The sequence below is a fragment of the Podarcis cretensis genome, assembly GCF_951804945.1.
Source record: "Podarcis cretensis genome assembly, chromosome: 14".
NCBI classification, from domain to species: Eukaryota; Metazoa; Chordata; class Lepidosauria; order Squamata; family Lacertidae; genus Podarcis; species Podarcis cretensis.
Genome location: NC_137183.1, coordinates 3,371,649 through 3,383,879, shown reverse-complemented (window position 1 = coordinate 3,383,879; position 12,231 = coordinate 3,371,649). Strand labels below are relative to the sequence as shown.

General features: G+C 40.0%; 1 protein-coding gene across 2 annotated transcripts in view; it reads left to right on the top strand.

Annotated features, from left to right (window-relative positions):
• MTMR10 (myotubularin related protein 10) overlaps positions 1 to 12,231 on the top strand; it is a 55,957-nt gene that overhangs the window by 15,868 nt on the left and 27,858 nt on the right. Inside the window, exons 3-5 of one of the 2 annotated variants that reach the window (XM_079953230.1) lie at positions 3,903 to 4,039; positions 8,413 to 8,485; positions 11,357 to 11,511. In XM_079953230.1, the coding sequence (XP_079809356.1) occupies positions 3,903 to 4,039; positions 8,413 to 8,485; positions 11,357 to 11,511 (365 nt within the window). The remainder of the gene's footprint in view (positions 1 to 3,902; positions 4,040 to 8,412; positions 8,486 to 11,356; positions 11,512 to 12,231) is intronic. The other variant, XM_079953231.1, reaches the window with a different exon arrangement.

Below are 12,231 nucleotides of genomic sequence, written 5' to 3'. Positions count from 1 at the left end.
TCCAAATACTTTGGTTTCCATTCTTAATTATAAAATTGCCTCATTTTGAGCCTAGCCCCATGTAATCTGCCATTAGCGTCAGCATCTTAAGCATTAATTCACAGGGAAGGATATTGAATAAAATCTGAACAGGTGGCAACAGTTAAGATAACAGCATGCAATTACTTCTAGATCTCTTGTGGGACCACTAACACATTGTAAGAGCTCATGAAAATTCCCTTAAAGGTTTGTCAAAAAGCACTTCATGAGTTTACAAATAGAATCTCACCAGAATGCAGTTTTTCTCTTTTGAACTTTAAAATAGCTACTGAGTAAGCTGAACAGAAGATTCATTTAAACATGGATTAGAGGAAATTTACATATAAATGCTTGGTGCATGCTAATAAACCCATCCTGTTTTAATATTCCACTCTTCAGTAAGAACTTATGTGACTGAAAATGCTGTGAGACCATAATCAGGTCAGAAAGCAAATTTATTCAAGGTTTTTTCAGTTTAATATACTAGTTTGCTCTCTGGGTATCTGTTTATGTACAGTGCATGTGTAAACCATTATATGGTTGAGAACTACATCCATCTAAATATGCTATAAGCTGCTACTGCTGCTGCTGTACCATAAGTGCACCAGTTGCTGGGAGAAATTGTGAGAGATTTCCCTAGAGAAGTCCTGTGTCCTAGGTAAGACTGAATGATTTGCTGGGATGATGTGCTGGAAGTTCCTACTTCAAGTCACTTCACTTCATGGGTGGCCTTAGCAAACCACTATTTCTGATCCTCACTACTTTTTTGCCCGCCCTCCCCCAAGCTACAACTGTCTTGTGGCAGTAATGGTATACAGGTTGATATATCCTGGATTGTTTTATTTGATGTTTTAATGTGTTGTAAACCGCTTTGAGATGGCTTTCTTTAAAATATTGAGCAATATAGAAATGATGATGATGATGATGATAAATATAAATGCCACCACAAAAAGAGTGCCTCAACATTCCGTTGTGGTGACAGCAACCTAGGTTTAAGGTGCCATTTGGAGGTAAGCTTAGATATCTGCGTTTCTGATAATGGCAGAAAAGCATCATAGGGCCCACCTCCAATTCAATACTACAACTTCTTATTTTTCCACGTGCCTATATCCTTTCCCCAGAATATATCCTAAGACATTTCCCATGTCAGCTGAGTGCATGCATTGGTGCTGGATTCCTAAAATGTACTGGAACAAATGAGCTTTTACATCAGAAATAATCCAATTGTAGAAATGTGCAGTAAAAAAAAAATTCTTAGTCAAAGATTTTGAAGTTTTACAGCAAACATAAGCACGTGTTTAAAAGCACAGATACTGCTAATATGACAAGCAATATGGTACCCACCCTTCAGCCTAAAAGAAAATCTTGCCCAGCTTTCAGAAAGACATGTTCAGGATGCAGCTGTTGAGTTTTGCTCCTACTTGACTTTCTTGGTTGCATTTCTCTTTGATACTTACATGACTTCCTTCCTGTTTTTGTCACATTAAGTAGACTTATTACATTACAATGCTTTTGGTACCAGTTAATTTTGCTGGCAATTTGCTCAACAAAACCTAAACACAGAACCCTAAAACATCAGAATACAATGCAACATAGACATGGGGAACGGGATCTCCAACAAACAGTTGACGATCAGGTGTTTTTTTTTAAAGGTGTCCCATTCAGTCATTCATAGTACAGTATTTACGTGGCTTCAGTGCTCACTATGTGAAGTAACTTTCAGTGTTATGTCTCTGCTGTTTAATAAACAATAAGCTTTCATACTATTTTTCTATTGGCTGTTAACATGTTGAGAAGGCATAGGATTTATATATCTGTAGTTTAATCTTCAATTTCAAGTCCAAGAGCACACGACAGGTGCCAGGTTCTTCATCTGGCTTTGCCATATTTGCACTACATCTGGGGACCTTGTTCAGCAAATTTCTCCCATCTGTACAAGTTGCTGTGTTCAGTTCAGCAGGTGACTTTATTCTATTTCAAACGAGAGAGAGAGAGAGAGAGAGAGAGAGAGAGAGAGGTAGTATATATTGAAAATACCAGATTGAAATAAAAACAAACAATCCTTAACTGTGGACAACATAAAATAAATCTTGATTGAGGTGTAAGCCCAAGTGTTGGGGCTGGTTTCTGGAACCTAAAATCACACTCTCTGCTTTTTCTTCTGACCTCTCCCATCCCTCCCCATCTTTTTATAGCATGCTGTTGCATAGTGATATTTCCTGTTTTAGCATTTTATGCTGCCTCACTTCAGAAAAATACAGTGCTCACTTTCATACAGTGAATTTACATGATAAGCTATGTATAAGATTTTGAAAGTTGACATTAGAGCAAGATGCCAGCTAGCAAAGTGTTCATGGGTGTACTTTAAACAGAATCTTTTAATGAAATCAAATTGTTGCATGTGTTTTCTGAAAGTATTTGAAATGTAACTCAAATTTGAGAGAATGTAATTTGGATGTAATCCTCTGGCTGGATTAGTGAGCATGTCTCTGTGAATGTCTTCACAGTAATGTGGTGGGTGGGTTGTTTTCTAGTTTCTTGGCACTCATCTCCTGTTTCTGCTCTCTGGCTGTTCAAGTCACACACAAGTGACTGTCGTTCTGCCCTCAGAACAGCTTATGCCATGGAAAAGGAAAGTGAAGGAAACTGCACTGTTGGTCACTTTAAACATTATAGAGAGCAAGTACCAGCTTTGCTGCTTACCTTTCCCTAGTGAAGCCAAACTCCTGAACTGTATTATTTGGCAAATAAATAAGGTTGGTGGGGTTTTTTGAGTGGTTATTGCAAGTCAATTTATCGCTTGCTGGATCATGCAGGTTTGGGATGGGAGAGTAGGACAACAAGTGACCTATGTTCTTTCTACCTTTTTGGCTTGCTGGTTGAATAGAAGATCAAACATCTTCCCCCAGCCTTGCAAATAAGGATGGAGGATGACCATACTCCCCTTTCCAGTATCTTATTGTCATTTTCTGTTGGGGGGGCATAGACACAAAAGCCATTTTTCTTTAGTCTGGCAGCAAGCAATGCAGAGTACTTTTCACTGCCAGCTCTGCATACTCTGCTGTGGTCTTGTGGTTTTATCTGTCAGTATATTTCTAAACAAATCTGATGATCTCTTCTTTGAAATTGAAGTCTGCAGATCTGGATTAATTAACCCATTAAAAGTGGTGTGACTGTCTAGAGGGCTGGAATGATCCAAGGGTTGAAAGGCTTTATAGAATGACCTAAGAGGAACAGTCTTGTGAAAGGAATAGGAACTCTCCTCTTCTTTTTTATTAGCTATTGTAAACAGCCATTGAAAGATGATGTATATATTTAAATAAATTTTATATCATGATGAGGATGCAGTTTAAAATATTTGGAGGGCTCTTGGTGTATAGAAGAGAAAAATAGTTTTTAGTAACTGGAGATGAACATCTTGAAATTCATATTTTGCATTGGATTGAGGTGGGGAACCTGTGGCCTTCCAGGTGTTGCTGGACTCCATTTCCCATCATCCCTGACCATTGAATACGTTGAATGGGGCTGATAGTAGCTGGAGACCAACATCTGGAAGACCACAGGTTCCCCCATACCTGTGTAAAGATACTTGGGTATCATGAAGCTTTTTATTCTCCAGATTGGGGTTACTTGATTAATAGGTTCTATTTAGTAATTCTTTATGACCCAAGCAATACATGACCCAAGCAATACATACATTGAAGTAAAGCTTAAGCTCCTCACAAAGGAGATTCAGTATTTGCTTCACAACTAATTCCCCCTCCCCCCCAAAAATTACTTCGTAAAATCACAGATTCATGGGTGTGAATTTTCTCCTTGCAGGTTGCTGTGATTAAGACATTGAGTGAATCTTCTTTTAATCTGCTTTCCCCCCCTTTTTAAAGGTGAAATTGTGGTGAATGAAGTGAACTTTGTGAGGAAATGCATTGCAACAAATACAAGTCAGTATGATTTGTGGGGAAAGCTGGTTTGCAGCAACTTCAAGATATCCTTCATTACAGATGATCCTATGCCACTTCAGGTTGGTTTCTGCGCCTATTGAGTTCCATAATACAATTGCCCTTGGCTGACAAGAGGACCCAAGAGACAGACATCCATTGTGGAGGTCCTTGTACCCATGACCTCCTGCTTAGATTGTCTGCTGTAGCAGGACTCATCTGTAGTCAGCACACTTGCAATCCCGAGTCCGTACATGTTCCAGGAGTAGGCCTTTTAATTTCCCAAACCATTCCAGGTTCCTTATCTTGAACCAAGCTTAATACCTTGGCTCAGATTTACCTGCATTTGCTGGGAGGGGTGTGTAGGCAGGGAGAAGCAGCAGAATAGCCACACATAGGTCTACTGGGCTCCTCCTGATGTTAGCTACCATATGTTCTCCTGGATTCTTCATTCAGCCCTAATGTGCCAGATTTTGAATGCTTAATATTACGTTGCTTACCCTGACCCCAGTGTGTTAAAGTGGCTAGAGTGTTGAATTTGCATGGAGACCAAGGTTCACATTGGCTTCCAACGGTAAATCTTGCTAAGTGGTCTTGAACAAGTTGCAATTGCTTGGCCTAACCTACCCCACAGGGCTTCTGTGATGGGAAACTGTGAGTAGAAATATGATAAATGAGTGACCTCAAGGAGTTCACATGGGTTCACATCCATCCTCTTCTTACTGGCCACTGCCAGCTCATGCCAAAACTGTTGGTGATGCACTTTCCTTGACTTGGCTGCAGCTGCTTTAATGGACAGAAAGTTGTGGGTTCCACAACAAACATGGAATTGCAGCACATATCTGAATTACTTGGCTGTCATTTTAATGGCCTTGGCAGTGTGCAATACCAGGGAAAGACAAGGCTGAAGCAGATGGATCTGCTTCCTAGTACTGGGCACTTCCCTTGGTGGCTTTGCACATCCACTGAGAGCTAGGTAGCCCATTGATACCCAGATTCAGGTGGATAGCCATGTTGATCTGTCATAGCCATAATAAATAACAAGATTGATACTCAGGCATACTTGGCTTCTTTAGACAGCTCAGCTTAGAAGCTGGAGAACAGGGACCTGGCCTGGCAATGAGGGGTGGTGTTGGTTGAGAGATGGGCCACTGCTCGTTCCTGACCTTGATGAAGAATGCATCTGCTCTGATAATAATAAAGGTTAATGTATCTAACATAAGAAGAGCCCTTCTGGTTTACTTAAAAGGCCTCTCTGTAGGCCAGGTTGTAGAAGTCTTACTTACCAGGTAAAGCGGCCTTGGAGGGGAAGAGCCAGAGTGCCAGTGGTCCCAACTCTTACTGTGTACCATGTGCTCAGCATCTTAAGAGAGGCACACCCTCTCTGTTTTTTAAAAGAAAAGATAAATAATTGCTAAAGCATCAGTTCTTTCCCACACTCTTTGAATTTGAAAATCCAATCCAAATAACTTTATTGCACTAGCCATTGGCCATGACAAATCTGAATAAAAATTATGAGAGTGCTATTAAAGAATTAGAAATGGTGCAAAACCAATTTCTCAATTTGAAAATCGGTGCAAAACAAAGTGCCTGGAATGAAAATAAATTTGATGTAATGTGCCATGCACTTCAGCAACAATGGTTCCCATTCATCAGCTCTTGTGTGCACTGGGGCTTCCTGATTTTCTTACATGAGGAGATAGATGTCTGGTGTGTACAAAGTGGAGAATTGCCATATGTGCAAAGAGCATTTTCCTAGAAGAGAACAGCAAGCCCAGGCTTTGATCACAATTTACATTGCTTATTTTGCAAATGTAGTCTTGTTTTGTTTATAAACTTAAAATTAGACACTGGAGTTTGATAAAGAGGCAGGTCCTGCTGATTTGCCTACTTGCATGTTGAAATTTTAGCAGGGAATGTTATTGTCATACATCTAGATTATTGTTTTAGTTTACAAGAAAATAGGAATAGTTTGGAATGAAATTCCAAAGGTACACAACAATATGATCAGTGCATTATGAATTAAAGTTCTTTTAGGGCACTCCAAATAGTAAACATATCTAGCATAATACAGTGGTACCTCGGGTTACATACGCTTCAGGTTACAGACTTCGCTAACCCAGAAATAGTACCTCAGGTTAAGAACTGTTCTTCAGGATGAGAACAGAAATCGTGCCCCGGCGGTGTGGCAGCAGCGGGAGGCCCCATTAGCTAAAGTGGTGTTTCAGGTTAAGAACGGACCTCCAGAACGAATTAAGTACTTAACCCAAGGTACCAAAGTACTATCAAAACAGTTGCACAGTATAAGTTAAAACCACCTAAACATTAGGAAGAACTTCCTGACAGTAAGAGCTGTTCGACAGTGGAATTTGCTGCCAAGGAGTGTGGTGGAGTCTCCTTTGGAGGTCTTTAAGCAGAGGCTTGACAACCATATGTCAGGAGTGCTCTGATGGTATTTACTGCTTGGCAGGGGGTTGGACTCGATGGCCCTTGTGGTCTCTTCCAACTCTATGATTCTATGATTCTATGATTCTAGTATTAAAATATCAATAAAAGAAGGAAAGAGACAGCAGATCATAGAATCATGCTTGGCCATCTGTTCCAGGAAGGCATCATCTATGTCCTCCGTTTGGCTTGGGGATCTATAGTAAACTCCCACAATGAGGTCCCTGTTATTCTTCTCTCCCTTAATTTTGACCCAAATGCTCTCACTTTGGCTTTGAGGTTCTAAATCTTGGATCTCTTCACAGGTATACACATCCCTGACATATAACGCCACTCCTCCTCCTTTCTTGTCTGGTCTGTTTCTCTGAAATAGATTGTATCCCTCCATTATTACATTCCAATCGTGGGACTTATCCCACCAGGTTTCAGTGATGCCTATTATGTCATATTTAGTTTGCTGTACCAAGAGCTCAAGCTCATCTTGTTTATTTCCCATGCTTTGTGCATTAGTGTACAGACACTGAAGTCCATTAATCATTCCCCCGTGTCTCTTATTTAAGGATTTTTTCCTCCCACCACTAGGTCTGCATGCTGTTTGCTCCATTTGGTCTATGACATTTGGATGATCATCTTCATCAATTGATAGACTCCTACCTTCAGGAGCACTGTCTCCCTCCCCCACATTAGTCAGTTTAAAGCCCTCCTGATGAGGTTTCTGAGATTTTTGGCAAAAACATTCCTCCCAACTGTTGTGAGGTGCAGCCCATTTTTTTGCCAGAAGTCTATCTTCAAGAAACTGCAGTCCGTGATCTAAGAATCCAAACCGTTCCTGTTTACACCATTTGCGAAGCCAGCTGTTCACTTCCACTATTTTTCCCTCTCTCCCTGGGCCACGTCGTTCACCTGGGAGGACAGATGAGATGACAATTTGTGCATTTAATTGCTTCAGTTTCCTGCCCAGAGCCTCGTAGTCTCTTTTGATCTTCTGGAGGCTATTGCTTGCAGTGTCATTGGTTCCCACATGAACCAAGAGGAAGGGGTATTTGTCAGTGGGTTTTATGATTCCTTGCAGTCGTTCAGTTACATCTTGGATCTTAGCCCCAAATGCTAAGATATCTTACTAAATGCTGAAAATACTTATATGGACATTAAAAATATACAAATAAGAACTAGACCAAATGAAATTTAAAAACTGCCAGATGATAGTAATGAGATACTGCCCTAAAAAAGCACACCGCCATGTTCTTTGGTGCAGGTTAATTCTGTGTCCAGGGCAGCTGTCTACCAGCTCCACTTGGTATGACGGCTAAGACCCTACCTACCTGCACCCTGTCTTGCTAGAGTGGTACTTGCTCTGGGGCTACCTTGGAAGGTGACTTGGAAACTACAACTGCTCCAGAATGCAGCAGCTAGACTGGGAGTGGCTGCCAGGACCATATAATGCTGGTCCTAAAGGCATGAGCACAATTCAAAATGTTAATGCTGACCTTTAAAGCCCTAAACAGCTCCGGCCTTGTATTCCTGAAGAAGCGTTTCCACCCCCATCATTCAGCCTGGACACTGAGGTCGAGCTTTGAGGGCCTTCTGGCCCACTGCAAAAAGTGAAGTTACAGCGAACCAGGCAGAGGGTCTTCTCAGTTGTGGTGTCCACCCTGTGAAACACCCTCCCACCAGATACCAAGGAGATAAACAACTCTATGACTTTTAGAAGACATCTGAAGGCAGCCCTGTACAGGGAAGTTTTTAATATTTGATGTTTTGTTGTGTTTTTAATGTTTTGTTGGGAGCTGCTGCTACTACTGATTGCTGCCCCTCCTTTGGTTTCTCTAATGTAGTTTGCAGGAGAATATTTATAGCTTAATGTTACGCTGAGTGGCGATAAAATATTGACCCTCAGCCCTCAAGATGATTGCATCTAACCAAACAAAGCATACATCATACTTCATCTTCACAATTATTAGGCCAAAATATAGTTGTGGTATTTATCATGAACTTATCTCCTGTATTCCAGAAATTCCATTACAGGAACCTTCTCCTGGGAGAACATGATGTTGCTCTAACATGCATTGAGCAGATAGTGACAGGTAAGTATTAAGGAGCTGGATATGAAAGATAGATTTTTTTTTTTGCTTTGGAGGGGGGTACATTTATGTTTAGGAAATTAAAACAGAATAGTCAGAATTCCCAGCTTCCAGTTCTGCCTGCGACTATGGTGGCAGCTCTCTGGGGCTCAAGAGAAGCTTTGATGGAGTGGAGGGGGATAACTGAGGTGCTATGCATCCCAAAACGTTTCGAGAAAATTACAGGGGATCTGTGGTCCCCATTTGTGCCTGCTCCCTGCCTCCATGAGGGACAGGGAGGGGTGAGGCACTGGGTCTTAAGCTTTCCATCACAGAGTCAGCCTCCATGTCTGCCATGGCAAATGACAGATTTCTTTTTCAATTTGGATAATTGGATATAAGTTAAAGGCACCCTATGGAGAAGATGAGAACAGTAAGCTGCAAACAGTTTGGCTGTTAAGACTGAGGTTTTGTGAAGAAGGTAATTCCTGCCGTAGATGAGAGCTGGAAGCGCAGAGGGGTGGATGTTTATATTTTGTATTAAGGTTTGCAAGCTTTTTGTTGCATCTATGCTCTCTTGATTAATAGAATAAAAGTTAACAAGTCTAGTAAACTTCTAGTAAAAGAGAATAAATCTTGGATTTGGTTGGAAAGAAACTGTGTATGTGAGTTGGTGGAGTAATGGCAATGGGGAAGGGACGATCTGCTTTCTTTTTCTTTACCAAGAGAACACTACCTACTTCACCTAAGAATGTTGAAATATAAAGAATTTAAAGTAAATAAGGATCTCAGGACACTGGAGTTGAGCACATTTGCTGTGGACAAGGATTGTTGGAACATACTTAAAACCTGTGAGGAAGGAGTGGATCCATTTGTGCATTTGACCATGAAAGGGGAGAGGTGGGCATGGATTTGTTAAAGTTTTCAAGATATTGCAGTATACCCCCCTCCCCACTTGGCTTCATGGGTCCATGTCTGTCATGATTTTTGTTAGACTGCATGGTGGGCCAGATGGTTGTCCTTGAGAACTCAACTTAATAATTGATAACAGACCACAAGCTTTGTGATATGAAAATATATCTTACACCAGTGATGATTTGGACAGGAAATGGCTTTGGTTAACAAAGATCTTAAGGGCACAATTGAAATTTGGGATGTTGGAACTGAGTGTATTTACTATAGACAAAGATTGTTGGAATATAATTAACCCTGCAAAGAAGGAGCAGATCTTATTTGCCTAAAAGGTAATCTGGAATTCCTAATGGTAGAGTGCAAGAATTGTGATTTCACTGTGAAAGGGGAGAGGTGGGCTTGTACTGGTTATAAAGTTTTCAAGATATTACCATAGCTGTCAACGTTTCCCTTTTTTAAAGGGAAATTCCCTTATTCCGAATAGGAATCCTCGCAAGAAAAGGGAAAAGTTGACAGTTATGGATATTACAGTACATCTCCCTTGGTTCTTTGGGTTGATGTTTGTGATGATGATAGTTGGATTGCCAGATGGTGAGCCAGATGGTTGTCCTTGAGAACTCAACACAATAAGTAACAACAGATTACAGGCTTTGTGATGTGAAAATATACCACACACCAAAGAGGCTTCAGACAGGAAAGGACTTTGGTTGAATGGACTGTGGAATTGGAAAGTAAAGGCAAACAACTAGGGAAAGGATAATGCCAGGTTTCTATACATGCAAGATGTAAAGGGATTAGTGACCTCACTTGTTGATATTGGAAATCTAATTGTTAAATAAATATACATTTATTAAATTTAAATAAATGTACATTATTTAAATAAATAAATATAAATTTATTTAACTGTATATTATAAATAAATTGATAAATGGACAGCTGATGGATAATGAAAAAATATTATTTTTAAGAAATGGAATGTGAATTAGAGTAAATATGCAATATAATGCAGCCACAGGGAAAGCTATGGACGCATCCAGGAAGTAGGGCGGGAAGTCACAAAAAATTGTATTTAATTTTATGTAATTTGATATTGATTTGTAAAAAAATTGGAAAACTAATACAGATAAATTGGCAAAAAAAAAGAATAGTCAGAATTTCCTTTTTGAATGTCTCTGTGGCCTGTAAAAATGGTAAAAATGTAAAAAAGTTGGGTGGCCATCTGTCATGGATGCTTTAGCTGAGATTCGTGCATTGCACAAGGTTGGACTAGATGACCCTTGGGTCCCTTCCAACTCCCATTTTCTATGAAAATACGTGTGCCAATTAATGTGGCAGGCAGCCTCATTTAGATCTGTTCCATGCAGCTTACACCCATGTAAGTGTGCATAGGGGGTGCACCACACCTTAGTGTTCTTTCCAGGCAGTAGCCATCGTTCAGTTCAGCAGGACATGTGTTATTAGCACAAGTCTCTAAGAGGCTTGCAAAAGGGGCTTGTATACTGTACTAGGACATTTTAGAAATTGCTATCTCTGGTCAACAGATTTGCATGCCTTCTAAATGAAACTGAACTAAGAAATAGGAAGCATTTGTAACCGAAAGCAACAGGGACACCATGCAAGAGTTACGTGGTTTGGACAGCATGTATAGTTGACTCTTGGGCCAGTAGTTCCAAATTATGCCAAATTATGCCAATAGTACAGAGGTGGGTTAGATTCTGACCAGAGGTACAGTTGTTAGTGTTGAAATTGAATGAAGGAAACACAAGGGGAAAATTTTATTTGTACACCACTTGGAAAACTTTTATCAAGTTATTTATACATTTTCTAATTAAATCAAAATAAATGAATAGTAAGCAGGTCAATGTACTCTTCAGATGGGAGCTGTTGTATATCAGTTTGTTTCTGTTAAGCATTCATAACATGGTTATTTGTTATATGCATAACTGTCTCCTTTTTATTTTTAAAAAAATCTCTCTCTTGCAGTAAATGACACAAAGAGGAAACAGAAAGTTCTCGGCCCCAACCAAAAGCTTAAATTTAACCCAACAGAATTAATAATTTACTGCAAAGACTTTCGTATCGTCAGATTTCGTTTTGATGAAGCAGGACCCGAAAGTGCAAAAAAGGTATTGCAGCAGGTCTGATATTTGTCTTGAGTATTGCCTAGATGGAGAATTAGCCAACAATTTATGGTTTTTCTTTCAAAATGAAAACCTGCCAAATAATTAAATACCATTCTGGTGTATCTGAAACTGGTTACTTGTGTTTCATCCATGGGTTAATCGTTCCATTTACCACCATAAACATCAGTGAATAACTTTGAAACTATAGAGGTAAGATGATAGTACATGCTAGAATCTTGAAGTTGCTTGAAGTGACAATGGAAATGTGTTTTTACTTAGACCTGACTCTCATTGAGGTGGTAGATTTGTGTGTGAACTATAACACTTGCCTCTGCAGATGGGGACTTGCATAATGGAATGTACCTTTGTATTAAAAAAAATTCCTTCCGCATAGCACATCAGGGAGAAGCTAAGCTTGAACCCTTGGAGGGAATTGGTTTGGGGGAGATTCAGTCTTGTGATCCCCCACCTTCATTCCAACACCAGTGGTGCAGCCCAGACCACAGTGAGAACGAGGTCATGGAGTCCTAATCCCTTTCACTCACATTTATACACATCTGGCTTACGAGGTAGGAATAGTAACTCTTATCATAGGCTGATTCTGAGGAGGAGCTAGCTAGCTCTACTGTATCCCATATAGACATGAAGCAAGTAATTAAGTGGTGAAATCTTGCTTAGCACTTAAGCCCATTTAATGTAACGTTAAGGCTTATGGCTAAATAAATTTCCTTGTTT